Source organism: Eleginops maclovinus, chromosome 24, assembly GCF_036324505.1.
Source record: "Eleginops maclovinus isolate JMC-PN-2008 ecotype Puerto Natales chromosome 24, JC_Emac_rtc_rv5, whole genome shotgun sequence".
Lineage (NCBI taxonomy): Eukaryota > Metazoa > Chordata > Actinopteri > Perciformes > Eleginopidae > Eleginops > Eleginops maclovinus.
Window position 1 is genome coordinate 2644753 of NC_086372.1, and position 21989 is coordinate 2666741.

Sequence of the window (21989 nt, forward strand, 5' to 3'; positions counted from 1 at the left end):
AAGTGGAAAAGAAATAAAGTTTTTTTGTAAATGTTCCTTCAAATTGTGGCGATTACAAAGCTAGTGGTTTGTTTTATTTCCTGGAATGTATTAGTCCCCTGATTGGCTTCATCAATATATACACACTTTCTACAAACAGGAATAAATACAACACACACTGCTGTCGCATGAGCACATTTAGCATCTAGCCCATGTTCTAATATCTAAGATCGTGCTGTTGAGTTGGGAAGAGTTTCTTTATCTTTCAGGTCAAGAAACGTCACATGGTAAAAAATAACAGATTTAAAAGTTTGTTTTACAAGCTAGGGGCATTTCTCTATCACAAGGGAACCAAATAGACCTTTGTGGGGTTTCATGCGACAGCAGCGAATCATAAACACTGTATTACAGTTGAAAGACAAAAGCAGATCATGTCAAAGTTTCCACGAAACACCATCATGGTAAACTTCATCATCCTAAATGCAAAAACACAACATAAAATTCCCTTTTTTTTCTTGCATAAAATAAATATGCTCTTTTTTGATGCTCGGAATATATTATAACTTGTATTTTAGTGTTTTTTGTAAACATTTTCTAGAAAAAACAATAGAATAACAAACTTAAAAACGCTTTGTTTTTTTTTGCTGCATAAATTAAATATGCATTTTTTTTGATGCTGCAAATATATTACATATACAATTTATAATTCCATAAAAATACCTTTATGTAATTTTTCCCCAACCTCTCGTAGGACCCTCTTTAAAAGTCCCTTGATATTAAAATACAAAAAAATATGCAGAATGTGGACTTTAACCTCAGAGATGGATTTAAAAAGTGGAAAAATAAAACTAAATATATCTTTTGCTTTAACTCTTGAACACATAAGGCTGGCTTTTGAAATAAAAGGCTTCTCTAAGATAAATCTGGAACATTGATCCAGTTTAAGGTCAAAATAAACAGTATTTGTTGTGTTTACAGGTTTAATAGCTGCGTGCTTTAAGGCCAAGTTCGTCATATTAGACTAAAGTAAGTGGAAGGCACTTTTAAAATGGCACAGCTTCCTTTTAAAAAGTGTATTATATAGTTTTAGTTTATGAGTATACTGTTATTAACATAGAGCTGAAACAGAAATGTAATTAGTTTTGATGATCAGTTTTTCTCTAATATGAGGATTTATCACAAGTGTTAGCTGCAGCCCTTTAGCAACGTACATGATTGGTGTAAAATTAAAGCACTGACCTGATTTAGTGCCTTGGAAAAGTAAAATATACACTCCCAAATTGCAGGTCTGTCAAGTATCCATATGCAAGGTGCAAAAATCTAAGTTTCTCCTAATTTTAAGACTACATTTCCCATAAAGCTGTTTGCTTTTCACACCTAAAGGATGCTGGCAACGCTACACTACTTTGGTTTTTACGAGGAAGTGAAATACTCTGTCATTGGATCACAGCTTTACATTGTTTTATTCAAATGCTACACGTTGTATCTGTAAATGATTGTATTTAGGTTTGATGAGTAAGCCCCTGGTTGTTGTTCAAACTAAATATGAAAAGATTAGTTGGATGATATTTGAATGCACAAAAATAGAAATTCCAATCCCTTTAAAATCAAGTATATTCAGGTGTAGCAGAGTCTGTTTGAGAAGTGAAGCACCTCGGGAGGCTGGCAGTGAGTCGGCTGTGGAGGACGGGAGGAAGTCTGACTGATTCTGGTTGGATGTTGTTGTGAAGCCCGCTGAGTCCAGAAGTTTCAGGAGGCTTTTTAGGGGTCGGAGGTTAGAAGTCGTGGGAGGAGGGGTCAGATAAACTCTGGTTTTGTTTCTCTGAGGAGAATAGAGGAATCTGGTTAATATTCAGAGGTTTCATATTCATAGATTTGACACTAGCAGAAGTTTCATGGCCCAAAAAAGACAAGATATTTTTCTACCTGCTGTCTATTTCGGGCCCGGTGGTCTGGTTAGCCTCCGCTGTGTATCTGCTGGTCTGGGTGATGCTCTCTGACTGTGGCCTCTCTGCTTCTGATGGAGCTAAACTCTCCTCCAGTGGAGACCCTTCGTCGTAGAAGAGCAGGCTGCGGGAGCGGACTGCAACACAGACACAGGATTTCATTGTAGTGAATTTGGCCGACTCTAGGGGTCAGGATTTAGCTTCTGATGGGTACAGTCTAGCAGAGTTTTTCTTTTACCCCTCAAAGGATGGTTGCTGGCAGAAAGGACTGGTATTTAGCATGATGACAACTTAAACTCCGGTTATAAATGGGGTTTCCGGAGGGTAAGTGGTTAAGGGAAGTACATTTGCAGGGCAGAGTGAAATGTAGTTTTTGAGATTTTGTTTACTGTTCAACCTGATTTTGATGTTTTTCTTTTGTACCTGAACAAGAGAATTATCAATAAGAAAATAAACTTCTGGGATCTGTATTTCTCATTCATTCTCTACATGCTTTTATTTTGAAATCCAAGTTTAATATTTTTAAATGTAAGACCTCAATTTAATTTGAATGATGAATAATATGTGACATATTTGCAGACCTACCCTGACTGGTGGTGTAGAGGTCCGCTGACGGGAGAGGAGGGGAGGAGGAGGGATGAGAGGAAGAGGAGGATGAGGACAAAGAAGAGGAGGTGTGAGTGAGGAAGGAGAGGGGAGAGACGCAGGGGGAGAAGGAGCCCAACACCAGGACAAAACACACGGCCACCATCTGCACAGAAAAACAAATGAATAAATAAAAAACAACCTCATTAAAATCATGAGAAACAGTGTTTACTATTTGATGTGTGCTTTTCCCAGATGTGAATAGAGTCCAAAACTGTGTCGCTTTTTAAGTGATTTACCATGAGGCATGTCCCTGTTTGAGTAGTGGCGATTTTACAAGAGCGAGGGACGACTTTCCCTGTCACCAGAGACTGGAGCTTCTGGAGCTGCTGTAGGAGAGACCTGAGGACAGAGAAACACACACATAAACTAACAAAGGAATAGGGAGGAAGGCAACTTCACAGAAAAGATTTGGGGTTTTTCCCTCCACTCCTTCGTACCCTTTCAAAGGCCGTGCCCCACCCTCCTTGAGGAAGTAACACCAGTTAAATTCTCATATTTCAATACTGTTTTGCAGTAGTGTTTGAGTACAGTTGCACATACTACACCAGTCAAACCAGCAGGATAAAGTGTGTCAGTGGGATCTGGAGAGCAGGGTTCTGATGGTATGAGCTGCAATGACACACTATCACCACTAGGTAGAGACACAGGACAAACTACAGCCGTGAATCAGCAGGTTATTCAATCTTTTTACAGAATTATAAACCAAACCAGACCATAAACTGGTCAGTCAGATCTTCAGGGGGCCAGTGAGTCATGCAGTGTTACAGATCTCCATGCCGTCACATGCACCACAGTATGTTTGTCAGCTGCAGTAAACTTTTATGGGATGATACTGACCAGCATCTGTTTTCATGTAGAAACACAGCTGGAATTATTGCTGATTAATATGTGCAATACTTCCAAAGGTCAGACTTATAGAGGCATAGTGTGGATAGTCAGCACCATTAATAAACATGTTAGGAATCTATTAAAATGTAAGCTTTTTTTAGTTTTAGGGGAGCAATGTTCCCCTTCAATCCAGTTTTTGTGCTAAGCTAGGCTGTGAACTTTAAGCTCACACAGGGCCTGTTCTAGTGTTTTTTCAATCTGGATTTAGGAGTTTTAATACATATTTAATGCAATACAAAGGTGTGGTTTATCCCTACCTAATAAACCAGTAGCACTGACTCGAAAAAGCAAAGCGTTCAGAACAAAACGACCACTAATAACTGCATTTGGGGCATTTTTAGCAACGCTTAAATTAACTTCAATCGTTTAAAAGCTTCTTTTTTTTTTGCACATATTCTGGACTTATTGAGCGTGCTGACTCATGTTCCCCAGTTTGTGCCAACTCATTGTTCCACGGTGTGGTGGTTTAACATGTTCACCAGTATGTGTGTCTCTGTGTGTGTGTGTGTGTGTGTGTGTGTGTGTGTGTGTGTGTGTGTCTGTGTGTGTGGTGGGAAGGGAGGGGGTTGCCTTCCATGATGAAAGCTACTGTTAACTCACAGCTTTAATGACAGGCTCTTGCCGCCACAGACAGACAGATAGAGACAGACCCCCCCCCCCCCAAACACCCCTTCCAACCTAAGCCCTCACCCCCCACCAGACCCACCCACCCATCTACCCACTGGTTTCATATTGTTATAATAACAGGGGAGGCAGACGCAGCTGGGTGAGTCTGCACTTTGACAAATTACTTCATAGACTCCTTTAATTCTGTCAGTTTAACACACACATATAAACTGTGGACGGGTTTTATATACAGAGCAAAGTAAAAATAGACGAGGGAATCTCTCTAACTGTTCCTGCTTGATAAATCATTATTCCTCCAAGACAGAGCCCTTTTCCCAAGCTGTCTTTGAGAGGAATAACACCGCTACAGTTCCCTTTAACGATAAATGTGCTGCTTTTCCTGCGACTATGATGAATTCTGACTCAGAAACTGAACTTTTTGGCCTGTTTTATTCTTTATCTTCCTTCCCTACATGTGGTATTTCTCCCAAAAAGACATTTCTGCTTTAGCTTTATTTTAATCAAGCTGCATTCTTCATTAACGTGTTGCTATTTTCAGTGATTATAATCCAAACAGCATTACAGAAATGTCTGGTCTGGGTTATTGGTGTGTTGGAGCCAGCGTCAGCCTGCAGACACAATGGCAATGGCGTGTGTGTGTGTGTGTGTGTGTGTGTGTGTGTGTGTGTGTGTGTGTGTGTGTGTGTGTGTGTGTGTGTGTGTGTGTGTGTGTGTGTGTGTGTCTCACCTGTTTGCAGTCTCCAAGTTTTCTACTTTCCTCCACAGGTCGCTGTTTTCTGACGTGTAGCTGTCCACCCTGACACACAGAGAAACACAGATTCTTGTCAGCGTCTATTTCACATTTTCCTCTTTTCAGAAAACACACATCGTCAGAGCGTGTCCACAAACATTTACAAAGACCATCTATTTACTACTAAATGTCGTGCCACCTTTCTTTGTTGTTGCAGGATGACAGGTCGTCTCTCTCCTTCCATCATCTCCTTCTAATCCTATTAAATCTCACCTAAACTCCTTTTTAATCTGGTGTTATGTTACCCATAATCCCCCGTGATCTTTTCCTATTTCTGCTTTGAATGCGGCTCATTGTTTCACAATCCCTTTCAGCGAGTCGTCCCGCTGTTTTGTCTCCTTCTATAATCCTGTCCTCACGTCCAACAGGAGAAACACAAAGAGAAGGAGGAGGATTTATGTTCTCACACACTGTCCTCTGACTCTGCTGAAGAGAAATGTAATAGGATGTTTTGTTACCACCTGTAAGAACCACTTTGGGTGATTTCTGCTATAAAAGTTCACATTTTCACCTTTCTTCAAGTCTCCCCATGTGTTCAGCAGGTTACTGGAGTCCTGCCATAGCGAGGAACGGCCAGAATAACAAATGACAGAAGAGAGGAATGAGTTTCTAATTATTCTTAAATAAGTATTGCATGTCATCTGGAAATTTGTACCTGATGCGTTAAGGAGCTTTAGAAATCCATGTCTTTCTCTATTTCCTTAGTTTCATTTCTTATTCTTGCATTGTTTTTGTGTGCCAGCATATAAAGAGCACACAATTACGTATAAAAAGATCTGTGGTTAGATTCAGGGGGAACATCACTGGCCAATATGGCTGCTTTTTGTACCAAATGCACCGCTAACTATGCAACTACATTGTTAGACAGCAGGAGAAGTGGACAGAAGAAGTGTTTCAACATGGTTTGGACATTGGCTGCTGGACGGCACGGATTGAATAGTGATTCAGCACTATTACTCCACAATTGCTCTGAAATGTTCTCAAATACTGACGTCAAAGGTAAATGATGAGTTCCTGAGCCTTTAAATAAATTGGTCCTTGTAAATGAAGGGAATTTTAAAGCTGGACTTTTTCTTCAATAGCTGTGTCCTTTGATGCACTAAAACAGAGAAGCTTTAGTATCATTTAAGGGGGCTTCAGTGGGAAAAAGGGGTTCAAAATCACAAAAATGAGTGGAAAAGAAGTGGAAACATGGGGACGGAGATCTTTTTCCAAGCCTTACTTTTTCTCCAGGCATTCCACATATTCTTTCTTCTTCCTCCGACTCTCCTGAGCTGAGATCTGGGTGGAAAAACAGAAGAATATCAGCAAAAGGCAAAGACTTTTTTCCTTAAGTTTGTATATTACCAACCCTCTTAGTGTAAGGCACTCAAATCCAGCTCTGAATCCTGCCTTTTCATCCATATTTCTCTGAGTTTTGGGGTAATTTAGTGGTTGATAATGACAGTTTACCTTGTTTTTGATCTTCCGTCGGACCCTCTTCAGTGCCTTCTCTTCACTCTTAGTGAGAGGGAGTTTGTTGGGTACTGGGTAACCCTCGGCAACCAGGGTCCTCTTCTCTTCCTCTGTCAGCAGGAGCGGTCCTGAGCCCTGCAGCTTCTGCACAACACAAAGCAAATCATCAACATATTTACAACCATTTTCAACTTACTGTGTTTCAATAAAGCCTGTCTTGAATAGACCTAGAAAAAGTCTTGCACTCACATGAGGTGCAGTCAGCAGAGGTGAGGAGGAGATGGCCGTGGAGGAAGAGGAGGATGAAGAAGAGGATGATGAAGAGGCGCGACCTCCTGGCCTCTGCTGCGGTTGAGGGGAGGACGGCGGCAGGGCGAGGTGGGGGGAGGAGGGAGGCAGGGAGCCGTCACTGTCGCCGTGGTTACTGCTGGGAGGGGTGGGCGGGAGCTGCAGAGCGTCATCTAAAAAAATAAATGAAAGGAGGAAGGGGTTTCAGGAGTTTATACTGAATCCTCCTCCTTTTATTTCACAACTGAAACAACATGAGGTTTCAGAAGACCTGAGGGGGGAACAGAGCGTTCAAACTTTCTGGCTTAAAAATATCGTATAAATAAGTTTACTCTCGTTTATTTTGTTCTTTATTACATTTCTGTAAGCACTTTTAACGCCATTGTTCTTGACTTTTGATCCCCTCCCTGACAATAAAGGCTTTCTACTTCTATGGACTGGGTGTGGGGGTTGGGATTGATTTTACCATGACGTTTGTGTGGCATGTTGTTGTTGTAGATTCTTGGGGTAAAGTTAAAGACGTACAGAAGGGTGTTTCTGTTCTGAATGTGCTCTGTCAGTTACCAAACAGCCTTTGAACCATGACGAAAATGGTTGGATGTTTGTGACATTTTTTGAGGCTGAAGTTAGATTTTATTAGAGGCTCTTCATGAATTTAACTGATGTAACTTATCTTGTGTCCTCTCTCCTCCCGTAATATCGTTCGCCTCAGCCATCCATGGAGGCTTTTTAAATCCCTTAATGCCCCTAAAGTAGACCCTGAGTGAGGATGCTTCTTCAGGAGCTTAGAGCCAGGAAGCACAGGTTCATCCCACGCTGAAGTCCCTTATCAAGTGGCTCGTGTTAATGCTACACCTCCACAATGCGACACACAGCTGTGCAGACGCTCTGGGACCGAACATTTCTCACGTGTATGTATGTGTGTGTGTGTGTGTGTGTGTGTGTGTGTGTGTGTGTGTGTGTGTGTGTGTGTATGTACCGCTGGGCAGGCTTAGGTACTGTCCAATCTCTTTGGGTTCATCTTTTATGGCGACGGGCTTCACACTGTCTGGACTCGGCTCCTGCACAAACACAAAAAACAAGAATCATTTTTATCCAAATTACTTTTAAACTTTTAATTTAGCGTCCTGTGGTATGATGGATGCTAACCGTGTGTTTCCATGGAGACCCTCGGTGTGGTGGGGCGGGGCTTAATATGAGGGGCGGGCCTTCGTGAGGCTGAGGATCTAACCTTTGACCCACATCCGGCTCCTCCTGTTTCACCAGGATGGCAGAGAGGTCCTGACTGAAGCTCCATTCAAATTCTAAGAGAGAGACACAAAACCACTGAATAAAAACCAACATTCAAAGACATTTAGCAGCAGGGATTTCATTTAATAACCCTTTTCAAAAAGCAGAATAAGCTCAACTTCCAGAGCGACTTGAAGAAATGGACCTAGGTATGTTTGTCTCCCGGGACTTTCAGGGAGGTCTTCCAATGGGAAGTAACTGGTAGCTTATAAATCACACTTTGGAGGAGCTTCCCCAAAACATTTGAGCGCTTCCTGACGAAACTGGTCATTACAGACTGCTGGACAACGTCGCTCTGGCATCTGTGGTGCATAATTTGTCTAAAGTGAGTTTGTATCTACCCTGAAATAAAAGAAGGGCTGAACCTGCACCTTGTCTTCAGGATCCTACACGAGAAAACCAACGACTGCTGCCTCTAAACACTGCAGAAAATATGCATAATCGGGACAGTTTCATAGGAGGTTCCCTGAAACACAATGAGGAGATTCTCCCAGGTACGGCCTTGTTTAGTCTACTGTGAACTGTGAGCATTTATAGCAACATAAGTGCCAGTGCAGGGCAACGAGTCACCCCTTCTCCTGGTATATTTGGTGTCCCAGTGGGCAGGATGATGAAAAGGGGGGAGGAAGAGGAGGCTGCCAGCACCGGCCACAAACCAGGGTTACAGGGATCAGTGAAGCGAAAATAATCAGGGGAAACCAACAAGATGAGTCACTATCAAAACTAAAAACTCTCTCTACAAGTCATCCAAGAATTGCACTTTATCTACTGCGTAAACTCCTCTCTTTAATATGATTAATGTAGGAGCAAAATAATGGTTTGCTTGTCATTAAAGTCTTACTCTGAGCCTGCATTGCAAAGTAGAGATGCAGGGTTTCACGGTGTGGCTGATATTAAAGATATAACTGAGTTGCATTACGGGAATGAAGGAGTTTTATTAGTTTAATCCACCCGGGGACGAAAATATGAGCCCTGCTTTGTTCATTTCAACCACTTTTTGCCTTAATTGGGCTTTGCTTTGTGCAATATGAGACTCACTGATGTGTCTGATACAGTTAAAGTTTGCTTTCAATGAAGGCTCTGTCAAAAGGGAGCTGATTACGCTAAAGTCTACCCAACAAAACTAAACTTTTAACTCTAAATTGAGACGAAACAATATGTTTTAAGTAGGCAAATTAAAAGTAGCTGCAGGTAGCGAAGTGTTTCTACTCCAGTCAGCATTTTAAACTTTAGAAAAAGGACCGACACTTTGATGTTTGTCACAACACACTCAACCAAAAAGCTCCCGCGGTGCAGGGAAAGAGAGCAGCAGCCTTTTAACAAGACGAGCTGTTTGTGTGTGTGTGTGTGTGTGTGTGTGTGTGTGTGTGTGTGTGTGTGTGTGTGTGTGTGTGTGTGTGTGTGTGTGTGTGTGTGTGTGTGTGTGTGGACGTCATTTTAATCACCTCCTTGTTTCCTAGCAACATGTCTGCCGGTAAAATGCTCTGAAGTTTACAAGGTGGAAACAGGAGGCGGGAGGGGGGAGCGGTGGTGGAGGTGTGTGAGCTTCATCCTGTCCGAGAGTCCATCCTAAAACAAATCCCTTTCTACCGTCTGAAATAAACCTGATACCAAACAGTGCAACATCTGCACTGCTGTGGTGTCAACAACAATAAACAATGACAGTATGATGCAACAGCTGGAGCTCAAATCAGTAAACAATAATAGGTCTTATAGAGAAGTGGAAGGGCCTAAAGCAGTAGGTCGTACATGAAAATATGATTGCTTGTTCTTCGAAATGCCAGAAAATAATGGAAAATAGAATTTCTAGCTCCCTTAAGCATGAGGAGATGTCTTTAAATGTCATGTTTTGTCCAAACAAAGGTCAACAACTCAATTATAGTCCATTTACAGTCATATAAACCGGAGAAAAGCATCTTCAAAATCATCATATTTAAGAAGCTGCAGCTAAGGAAATGTTGGAATATGGTAATTGATTATTAGCTGACATCATGGGAGGCCATTTATATAAACATTGATCAAAAGTGTTAAAAGTATGAAGCTATAACATGTTAGATTAGCTTGAGGCGTAATTTATCACTCCATGGAAAACACAGCTGCAGCTAATAAAATAATAATGTGATTTAATGAGCGAGCAGCTGAGACACGTCACTCTCATGATCAAATATCATCGTGGCAACCCGGCTCCCAGCCCGGACTACAAATCAGCACGGCGACTCTGGAAAACTTCTGAGAAATTACCAGAAATAAGGAATCAAATTCAGTTTCGTGGTGGTTCCTCCATCAACCAATTCCCCACATCCTCTCGGTTAGTTGGACCCTCACGAGCGTCTCCTAATGAGGCCGGTCCCGCAGCTACTCGGAGCCTCGTTAAGCCTCCTGCCTCGTTAAGCTTGATTGGACGTCCTCTGACACCAATTCTTAACGAATACCAGAAGCTGCTAATGAATGCATAGGAAGGCAGTCCTGTATGTGTGAGGGGGGACAGTTTGATATAAATAAAGAGTACAATTGTGATTATTTACTGCAATTTTAGGGGGTATTTATCCCTAATATTAACAGGGGATCTATTCATGGATTAAATTCAAATAATAATTGATATTTTAAGCAATTTAAGTGCTTTTATTAATCCCTTAAAGCATGTGAAGAAGGTCATTTAGTGTTTTGTATTTGTGTCAAAGATGCTGTGGGTGAAAGTAAAACCTGACCCTCTCCCCTCCCCTCTTTACAGGATCTTTTTGGGTGCTGCTAATAGAAGACAGTCTTCCTATGAGGCTAATAAACCCAGGTAAGAAATCCCATCGTGGGGTAATGACCAGAGGCTCCTGGCAGTCGTCACGGGGGGGTTTAGGAGCAGAGGTAGTGACTGTGTTTGATCTCAGCGGGACGTCAGGAGCATTAAAACAGTAAGATGGAGCAGCGCAGTGGGAGCTGTAGTAAAAACACACATCGTCTTTTTGACAGAGTAAGGGTACCAAGAACTGAGGACCACAGGCTGAGAGGGAACGAGGACAGAAAGGTGTCGAAGTTCACGTCAAATCAAGCAAATTTGAGCATCCCCTGTTTTCTAATTCAGCTGGGAAGGACGCTCTCTCTGTTGTCATCCAGGAGAACAAATTACGATTCCATGATCCTCCTCCTTTCAGAACAAACCGGCTCTCTGAAAGGTCAGCAAGTTCTGACATCCCCATGTGGTTAATTAACCCAGACTCCTGGAGACCAACGAGCAGCAGCTTCTGTTGTGGAGCCCCGGCTGGATGCTGAGAGAAGCACAAAGAGCGCCCGGCACACAGATCCTCTGCCAGCGGGATGTGCTGCTGCGTCACCGGGGATTACGCTCGAATACCAGGGACTGAGATCCTCATATTTCTGGCCGACTGTATGCCAGAACTCACTGCCTTGTCTGTATATGTGCTTTTTGTTAGCATGTTTTGTACATGTTCTGATACAAACTGTACGATGCAAAGCTAAAGACGTTCAAAGTCCAGTAATAAAAAGGGCATTGTTTACGTTAGTTTTCATGCAAAAATGACAATGAACTCATTCTACATTCACAAATGAGAGTGCATTCAACAGGTGCAGAAATAGACACAGAAATGATGGAATAAACCCCATTTGGAAGGTTTTCCATATAAAGAAAGTGTTGTTAACGGAAACAGATCCTGGGGAAAGAGTTATATGTCCCTAGGAAGTATAACATGTGAAATCACAGGCTTATAGGGGTGTATGATGCCTACAATCTTGACATATACCATGCAAAGTAGAACTGTAGTCACTGTGATAGAAAGGGCAATCACCCTCCTTAAAACGTATATTATCTCTTTAAACATTTAGCTCATAAATCTGCACCTTATAGCACACATATATATCTATAATACAATAAGACATAATGGTCCATTTGTGCAGTGGATCCACTTAGTGCAGAACATTTGTGGAAATTATGTATCACAGAGTTTAAGCTCAGCTAGGTGGAGCAGAGGAAGGTTGGGTTCAGTCCGATTGAATCAGATAAACATGATGTGTGCGGGTCCATATGTGAGCTTTAGATAAGTTCTGCAGCTCCAGACGGAGGCAATAAGGAGCAAAATATAATATAAACTACCTTGACATCAAAGCTGTCTAAATGCTTGCTTTTACGAGGTCATATATTATGAACGTGGTGAGCTGTTCAATATGTCATTCTTGTTTTGATAAAAGTTTGCATTGGCAGGGGTGCAAATTCAACCTAAAGCACACATGTTCGAGTTGGATTGTGTAGCGAGCTGGATTTATTTATTTCATTCTCTCCAAAGATATTGGCTAAATAAATATTTTAGTTCAGAGCGTTAGACTGGAAACAGAGGAGTTGTTTATAGAGGTCTGTTTTTTTGCTGATATCCATACCAGGGGAGTGGATTTAATTGGATTAAGAGAGACAGAGATGGAGAGATGGAGAGAGAGAGAGAGAGAGAGAGAGAGAGAGAGAGAGAGAGAGAGAGAGAGAGAGAGAGAGAGAGAAAGGGAGAATAAGGGAGAATAAGGGAGAGATAACCTGACAGGAGAGAAAGAGTTTCCGCTGGCTTCGGCTAAAGCTGCACACTCAAAACCATATGCTTGTCATAGCGTTGTGTGAGTCCATGTGTGTGTGTGTTAGGTGGGCAGGGCTTAGCTGGAGGAAAACTGCTCAGACTGGGATCAGCTGCTCAGACAGACAGCAGGATCCCCGGGACAAACGGAGAAGACAAACAGACAGTCAGACAGACAGGAGGAGATAATGAGGAAGATGAGCCAGGGAGAAACACAGAAAATATGCAGCATTTTTAATTCGACACTTGTTCCTACAGGCACCTCTAGCATTAAATATAATAGCTAAGCCAATCACCACATGTTATATGGCAGCCAATCAGAGTGTACAGTTTGACAGACAGGGTCAAACTGCATGTGAAGCATTACATCATCCAGGGACTGAGCCAGTGAGATAACCCGGGGGGGACAGACAGCGTGATGAAGAGGCAGACTCAACATCAGCAGCAGGTTGGCTGTGTGTGTTTCCTGAGAGTTTACGTTTCTTTCATTTCTTTATAATTAGGATGACCTACCAGACTCGTGGTCCATTTTGATTGACAGGGCTGGGCTCTGGGGGGCGGAGTCTTCACTTAAAGAGTAGCTGTGCTCCGCTTGAATATCTGTGAGATTCAAAAGCCCTTTTCAGACACGGAAATCCAAACATTGAGATATATTTAAGTTAGGGCTTCTATTGGCCAGCACTCCAACACATTGTATAAGGGACGGGACATCTCTAAGTGGTTGACCAATCACAACAGAGCCGGCCAGCTAACCAATCAGAGCAGACTGGGCTCTAGTTTCAGACAGAGGGTGAAAAGAGGTGCTGCAGCACAGGCAGTATGAGAAACATAAAGAGCTTTTTGAACACTAAAACAGGGAGACATGTTTATGAATCTGAAAATGTGCAGAATGGGGCCCCTTTAAAGCCCTAGTGACTGAACACTGGAGTGTATTTGTGCAGCTTGCTTGCAACTGAGTGCCATGTTGTACCCTGCTAGTGAGGGGTAAACGTTTGGGTTTGTGTCTACAAAGAAGGACTTTTGGATGTCACTGAAACTATCTCTCTATGGTGGGATTTGAGCTTTATTGGGGAGACAGAGCCAGAGTTTTTGCTTTTGAAACCCAACCAAATAAAGCACTGGGGTCTTTTTCTACTTTTTTACTTTCAGGAGAAACAAGGTCATACGAGTGTGACGGAGAGGAAAACTTTTGTTGTATTTCAGGATTGTTGAAACAGTTCCACAAACCAACCTGCTATGATATTTGTACTGCCAATAAAGGGGAAATACAGGGAAAGTTATTGGAAGGAACGACCACGGTGATCCAAACCCACTGGACTTTATGTTCGTTTCATTTATTGTATCCTGGTATTTAAATATGAGGAGTGACATATCATTTTCCTGCTGACTTTCATGATAAAAAGAGGCTCTGACCTGGACTGCTGTCGTCCATATCCATGTGTATAGGTGAAGGTCTGTCCGACACGATGGGCCGCTCTAATAGATGGTCGTCAAAGAAACTGCTGAATAATTCACTGCTGAAGTCGTCCATCTGGTCCCCGGAGAACGGCTGGAAAACATGAAGAGAAACCTTTTTTTACTCAGTAAGAAAACTGTTTTCCATGGAACAGTTACCGCTCCTATTAAAGTCTGTTCTCTGGTGCTTCTCATGTCTCTCCAATTGTACAGATTTGATTTCTTTCAGAAGCTGAGAACAAGGGTGTTTTCCTACCTCAAAATGGATCTTGAGCTTAATGCTAACCTACCATGAGCATTTATGGGTTATAGTTATCTGTGATGTGAATTAGGTTTGAGATTTCTGCAAGTGATGCATGTTTACATATATTTTTCAGACATTAGATCTGAGCAACGAATAAACAATAAACAATCATATTTTTCTGCAAATGTGTTGTCTTTCTCTCCAAAATACAACAAATATTGTGTTTACAATGATATGAAGTACAAAAAGGACTTTCTGTGAAACTAATCCATCAGAGTCACAACCCAGAGAACCCAGAGAACCCAGACTGAGTTCATGGCATGAAGAGTCAGTCAATGGGAAACAGCATCGATAGATTCATCCTCAGTCTGGATGAGATGAGTCACTGAGCTGAGAGATGATGTTCGGGAAGCCTGGGACAACATGGTGCTCTGATTTTACTGGTTATAACACACACACACACACACACACACACACCCACACACACACACACACACACAGTATGAGTATGAGTCACCCTGGTGTTGATCAAACATGCACAAAATGGTACAAAAGCACACACACTTTCACAGTCACACACAGATGCATTGCACTGGGTCCTATTGAATAAATTAAACCCTGCTTCCAGACAGACACTGTGACAGAAATAACCCCATTTAATTAACCACAAATGCACAATTACATTTAAGTATTTTATTCCTGGAAACTAGCTTCAACTCTTGACTGAATTTGGAGTATAATTTAAAAGGCTTTTTGTCCTCTTTGCATGCTGTAGGCAGCAGCAGCACTTGTGATGTTTAGTTTGGACTTCAGTAGGCCAAGAGTGCAAATGGTTTTAAAGGTGTTAGTCGGTAGTTTGACTTTCCATTTTTAAAAGCCAGCAATGGATATCTAATTCAGAAGCTTGTTGTGTGTAGATAGCCAAGAACTTGAACATTTTTTAAGGGTAATCAGCTTTTACAAATAGGATTGGACTTGCAAAAAAGGCACGTTATGCGGGTAGTAATGTCCTTCCCTGCTTTGAAATGCAAAGAGTGAGAGTGAAGACGAGAGGTGTAGTGTTTGTACATACTGTAAGCATGAGTCATGGTTGATGTGCATGAGTCTGCAATATGCTTTGAGTCCTGTTTGAACCAATGCATTGTCAGCTATATGTGCACTCTCAAATGCATTATCTCAGAGTTTATGCGTGTGTGTTAGTGTGAGTGTGATTAGGACGTCAAGCGTGTGAGATGAAACTCTGGGACTCATGCAGCTGTCTAACAGACACATGTGGAGTAAGCATGCACTCATATATGGAGTAAAAAAAAGGGCGTTATGATTTACATGTGCAACTTCACACAGCTGGATATAAAAGGTACTTATTTTCCATTGGTATTGTTGGTAAGTTAAGAGTCCAAACAAAGGCTGGCTTTTACTTTGAAGCAGCCACAGGGAACACAAAGACTTTGTTGCAAAAGGAGCCATAACAATAACTGTTTGTGAACAAAAGCTCAATGCATAACAGAGCTCTCTGCAGGCACCGCTCAACAAGGTGTGTGCAGACACTCAGCTATCCTGCAGCTACTTGCTCCATCAAACACAAGCTAATACTCACTCAGTCCGAATCAAACACACCTTCAAAATGTTTCGTAGTGACAGGGAAGCTTGTTCTCCTGCTGCACTTAATGCTGCATGAATACAATGCTGTCCCTTTAAATTTGTCCCATTAGGTAATATGGGTCACTTTAAAACTCAAAAACAAAATGGTGAAAAGTTTCCCATGTGGAGAAATGTGGGAGAGACTGGTATGATGCAAGGGGGGAAAGAAGAGGAAAGTCCAACATTGAGACACTGTTGAAATGAACCTGACGTTTTACTAAATAATCAGTTTGTCATGTTAATCATTAGAATTATAACACTTGACAGCACTTGAATGCAGCACAAAAGCCCTATCTTGCAAAGTTAGCAAAAGGGAAACAGAGTGAAGTATCTGCCTCATCATTTGGATCCAACTCCACTATTTATGTGGGTCATTATGGGTCAGTTTATCCTATTCAAAAACAAAAACACCCTGACGGAGAAATCGTTTCCAGTAAAAGTTACATGGAAATCAGTCCTGTATTCTTTCTGTAATCCAACAGACAAAACAACCCGAACACATATCCTCCTTTGCACATGTAGAAATAGGAGGAGATATTTCAGCCTTATTTTGCATGCAGATAATGCGATTTTCTCCCAGCAATGAACTGATTATAGAAAAGGTCATCAGCAAATCACTGCTTTCTGCAAACCTGCACCACCTGACATTCATCAGAGGCAAAAGCTCAATCATGTTTTTCTAATCTACAGCACAGCTCTGAACCGCAGCGACAGTGGGAGCTGTTATTGTTGTTATTAGGACAGGAAGCTCGCTGTCAGCCAGTGGTACGGCTGCTGGAGGAACAGCTGCTGCCCAGAGTGAGCAGAGGAGCAGAGGTCTGGACCTTTCATTACCTGGACCCCTCTGCTGGGAAGAGAATCACATTAGGGAAGGAAGCAGTGTTAAAAAAGACCGTTTTTATAGGTTATTTCAGTGGCGCTGTGTCATTAGGGGGGATGGGTCCTGAGAAGCAAACCACACAGGGAAGGAGATGGGGAAAGACAGCAATTAAAAAAGCAAAGAGCGACTTTGTTACACCTGTAATTAACACGGTGGAGTCTCAACATAGCGCTCCTTTCATTTGCATGCCTTACTGGCTCAGGTGACAGAGGAGGAAGAGGACCAACGTTAGTCTGCATGTGGAGATACTTTCTCTGATGCAGTGGTGCAGGAAACCCTGGGGATAAGCTGCACTGAGAGCAACGCCAGCCAGTTTGTGTCATTACGGCATGGATGGTGCAGTGGAAACCATCGTAAACTCCTCAGAACATCATGTAAAAGGGAAACACACAGACCAAACATTTTCTTCTCAACAGACAAGTCGTCTCAGATTCAGACTTCAAAGCCAAGTGCAGTGGCTCTGGTTCTGCTTCTTCCAGTTGTTAGTATATATTGGTTTTCAATTCCTGGCACCATGAAGCGTTTTTGTTGTGGCTGCTATTATAGGGCTTGATCACTTCATCTATTCTGCAGGGTCAAAGTTTGAAGTAGGAAAGGTGGTAAAAGGTAATTCTACTTCTACACCCTGAGACATCTTAGCTGCAGGAAATGCTCCGTCATGTTTGACCGCCTTCCTCCGTGCACAAACTTATTTTCACACATTGCATTTTGCTGCATCACTTCAGTCTTAGCCACATTGTTGGGAAATAGCTTCAGCCTATCATAAACACTGCCTCTGTAGATAGTAGGACCAAAAAGCAAATGAATTAGTGAATACATCAGATACATTTCACGTGGGTTATATAGATCAAAATCAGCTACAATTATCAGGAAGTGTCTTGCAGATGTTAGGTTCAGCTCTGCATCAATTTCTAACACAACTTGCAATTCAGAATGAACTCCATCACGGTTGATTGCTTTCTAAAACATAATTGTGTACATTTCATAGTGAATACTACCAAAAGGAATCATTATGCATTGGAAAGTGATCAAATGCAAAGTTAAGTATCCATGATTTCAAAGTAAAGTAGGCTAATTCGTGCACAGACACCAGCGTAATCTTTTAGTTGTAGAAAATCCTTTGGTAGACTTTGAAACTGGGTTTGAAAAGGACATTTTAAGTGAAGAAAAGCCTAAATGGCAGGTTGAGACGGAGACATTTTATAGTGTAAAATGAAAATGTGAGAGACCTGAAAACATCATGTCATTATCCCATAACACTGGCTGCCCAAAATAAGAAAATGGCAGTGTCAAAAAAAAATGTCTCTACTGTATTTGGCTTCATGTGGTGGTGTGCGGCTGCAGCGGGTTGGCTGTGTTTAACTTCACTTGAACTGAGAGAGGAGTGAGCTGAGGTTACTGCGTGTGTGTGTGTGTGTGTGTGTGTGTGTGTGTGTGTGTGTGTGTGTGTGTGTGTGTGTGTGTGTGTGTGTGTGTGATTGTGTGTGTGTGTCTTGAGACTGAAGTGAACTCAGCTATAGTTCTCAGTTCAACAGTAGAAGAGTATTTTCCTTCACACACACACACACACACACACACACACACACACACACACACACACACACACACACACACACACACACACACACACACACACACACACACACACACACACACTGATGCATGCCTGCTCACATTCCAATGCTCGGCGGCCAATCAGCAACGAACATGCAAATGAGAGGGGCGTGTCTCTGTAAAGCTGGAGTACAGGGTCTGAACGGAGGGTAGAACAGGACAGAATAGAGAGGAGAGAACAGAGGGGATGGATTATAAATGTAGACAAACAACACACATGAGTAGAGGACAGGCAGTCAGGGAGATGCATTTGTTTTGACCAACATAGAAGAGGAGACAGTAGAAAAGAAGCCACTGCAATGCCTTGCTTGACCTCACCTTTTTTGCAAGTGTGTGTAAGTTTATATGTTTGTTTACTGATCCTAATGCATGCAATGCCACAACAAAATCCCACTGATTAATCATCTGTTAATTGCCTGGTACATTTTCCTGCTTGAATTTGGGCCTCTGATGTTATCCAAGGTAACAGACCATTAATGAAAGGTCAGTGTACTGTGTGGTGCAGTAACCATGGTATCCGCCCCTGCATTTGTCCGGCATGACTTTCCATTTAAAAAATCCCAGTTTAGATAAAAGATGAATGCATCATGAGTCTAATCATTAGCGGCAGACTGGCTGGTTTCTCCTGCAGGATTCAGGAGCTGCTCTTAACGTTAGGAGTGGTAAACAATGTGATCCATGCATGCATATCATAGGAGTTGTTATGCACAGAGGAATAACACTGAACAGTTCAATCCATGTGTGTGGGGATCTTGAGCTTGGAGGTTTTCAGTCTTAATTAAAACAAGTGATAAATATGGTATCCATTCGATCCTGACGCATGAGGTGAGAGGTAAATGGGAAGACTTCCTGGACCCGATGGAAGTCAGAGAAAAACGTACTTTATGCTCAAATACTTTGGCGTATGTTTGGAGTTTTGAAAAGGCTGAATGTCCTGGACTCACCATAAGTGAATAGGGATGTATTCAAGAGTGAAATGTACTCGATGTTATGATTCACTTTTTTTCTAAAGTGATCTCTATCAGCTCTCTGATGCACACTCATACTTCTTATGTACATAATATATTTCCTTGTAGTTATTAACAGGAAGTATAGGAGGTAAACAAATGCTGTACTGCACCACAGAGCATACCTTAAATAAAGATGGGTCTGCATCTCCATTCCTGATATCCTCTGGACTTTAACCATCATTGTACAAAGATATAATGCAAGATGCTCATGTGCATCTGTCTGAATGGGACAAACCACACTCTAGCATAATGCTGAATGTAGATTGATGGCAAATGTGCAAAAAAAGTGCGTTTTTAAAATAACCCCACATTAAAGCTGGATGAAATGATGAGTAATTTAAAAAGTAATTCAGAGAGATGAGCTGAAACCCACTCTGCAGTTTCTCTCAGCTCTTCTGAGCTTTATAGCCTCTCTCTGCACCTCGTTTTGGTTTCACGCCCCACAATTAACTGTTTTTGTTCAGTCTCACTGCTCTTATTTTGCAGTTTTCTGCTCGGTAATAGCCATGCTACTTGCACAGTCCCAGCATTAATGACAGGAGGAGGTCTCTGGTGCTGCACCTGTCCCTACAACACAACTGCAGATTACAGGTAGAGGATTCAAAGAAGCATGCCATCCAGGACTCCTACTCAGACATCTTTTCCCATGTCCTCAGTGGTACAGCCCAGCCTAGTGGCTTCACAGCAGAGTGGACTACTTTATTTAGAACAAGAACGGGGGGGTTGAACCACAAGCAGACTGCCAGGCTGACTCACTCAGAGTAGAGATCTGCTTAAAAAAAAATAGAGGTTTAAAAAAAAAAGGGAGTGAAATAGTGGAAAAAGAGACGGCTGTGACTGAAATAAAGCGAGAGTACTTCCTGCTGATATTGGGATCTTTATCATGACTCTCGCTATGCAGCAGTGACACGGCTCTCAGACTGTTTCCACGAATTAAGAGTGCAAAGCTTGGTCAAGCATGGCGTGCACAGAGGGCACGGCTGGACTACTTTTGGCATTTTGTGGCTCGAGGTGCACCGCACACATGCAGTACACTGACAAACAGGGCGGGATGAGGAGGAATACATTGATATTGATTCAGGGACACTGCCTAGCTCATTACAATTAGATTGAACTCTGTACGTTTACATGCATCTAACAAGGCAGGTATTATATCAATGAGCATGATTCTGCTCCATGCACTTACAGGTCTTCGTTTATATAAATCAAAGAAGCCTCAGGTGCACCAGAGATGATGCATGCAGCTGTTGCCCTCAGGCCCTAATCTGACAACAGGTGGTTTAAAGGCGTTTTACTGCAACACTGATTCGTTTGCAGCAGGATTGAGCCGGTAGCACCATAAAGTACCCGCAGAAGACAAAGCCTGCAGGATGCAATTTGATTATTGATACAGTTGTTTTGAATTCTCAATGACTCAACCAAGTTTTTTGTAAAGTAATCAATTACAGAAATGTCTTTATTCAATTAAGGGTTCAACAGTAGAAGAAGCTAATTGAAAACTAATGAAGTTTTTATGTGTAGCCTAAAGGTCAACACATATGGTTAATAGGTAGGTCTGCTGCTGGGGACTGCAACACCTGGAGCTGTACACACACACACACACACACACACACACACACACACACACACACACACACACACACACACACACACACACACACACACACAGCAAGTTAACAAGTAACTCGCCAGCAGCCGGTGTCTGTGTTACCAGTCTCACCCACATTACGTTTGCTTAATTAAACACACACTGAAGCCCCGGATGTCAGTCAGGATCTGAATTACCACACCGCCCTCCTGAGGTCCGGCTCCGGGAGGAACCGGCAGCAGAGGTGCGTTTGATTTAGGCACTTTAAATACAGAAGAAGAAGAAACAGCACGAATGGGTACTTTTTAAAAAACTTTTGAACATATGGACTGCATATGCAATATGAATACTTTTGGGTTTATTTCGGCTAACTAAAGAAATATAATGTGGACCTCCGACACGTTTAGTATGAGTAATAACTGAATAACTCACCACATTAGTGAGGAAGTCTCCGTCGCTGAGCTCCTCCAGGTCCAACAGGTTGCTCCCTCCGGACGGATAGAGTTTCTCTGCGGTCAAACTGTCTAAGATAGACTCCATCATGACTTCTGTCTGCAGCTCAGTAGCCAGCTGTTAGCAAATATCAAGATAAATTCATTAAAATTCAACTGTGTTCGTTTCCAGTCGTTACGTACACCATACACCGTTATTTTCAGTGACAAAATGTGGATAATTCACATCCTCCTGTCTGCAGCTTGAAGAGTCAACGCTTTCCATCCAGCTGCGCGAGGATCAGCCGCTGTGCTCGCGTGCGTTGTTGCCTCCCCCCACGAGCCAATGAATATTCAGCCAAGCCCCGCCCCGTGGCGTCAAATAACAAACACGCCCCCCAAAATACACAGAAATAATACTTATTTCATATTTCATCACATCTTTGGAACAATATTTTATCTGGAAAATATTTTTTAAAATATTGATGACTTTTTAAAATTAATTTTGCTAAAAGAATATTGAAATATAAGAGTTTAAAAACTGCAAAAGGAAGAAATTAATAGAGTTTAAATTAATTTACCTTTAATATAAATTGATAAACACTTATATTTACAATTTAATACAACTTGAATTTATATGTTGTACTAAA

At 42.0% G+C, this 21989-nt stretch overlaps 1 protein-coding gene across 2 annotated transcripts; it reads right to left on the reverse strand.

The window, feature by feature from the left end:
* Positions 1–84: 84 nt before the first annotated feature.
* creb3l1 (cAMP responsive element binding protein 3-like 1) lies at positions 85–21620 on the reverse strand. Of its 2 annotated transcripts, XM_063878054.1 has the most exons (13): positions 21341–21620; positions 13890–14025; positions 12990–13076; positions 7771–7925; positions 7601–7682; positions 6583–6794; positions 6331–6477; positions 6101–6159; positions 4816–4884; positions 2810–2912; positions 2511–2676; positions 1906–2062; positions 85–1801 (listed from the first exon to the last, which is right to left on the reverse strand). In XM_063878054.1, exons 1-13 carry the CDS (start codon positions 21449–21451, stop codon positions 1777–1779), a joined length of 1509 nt encoding a protein of 502 aa, XP_063734124.1. In that variant the 5' UTR covers positions 21452–21620; the 3' UTR covers positions 85–1776. The 2 variants fall into 2 exon arrangements, with proteins under 2 accessions (XP_063734124.1, XP_063734125.1); XM_063878055.1 differs by lacking the exon at positions 12990–13076.
* Between the last annotated feature and the right edge of the window lie 369 nt (positions 21621–21989).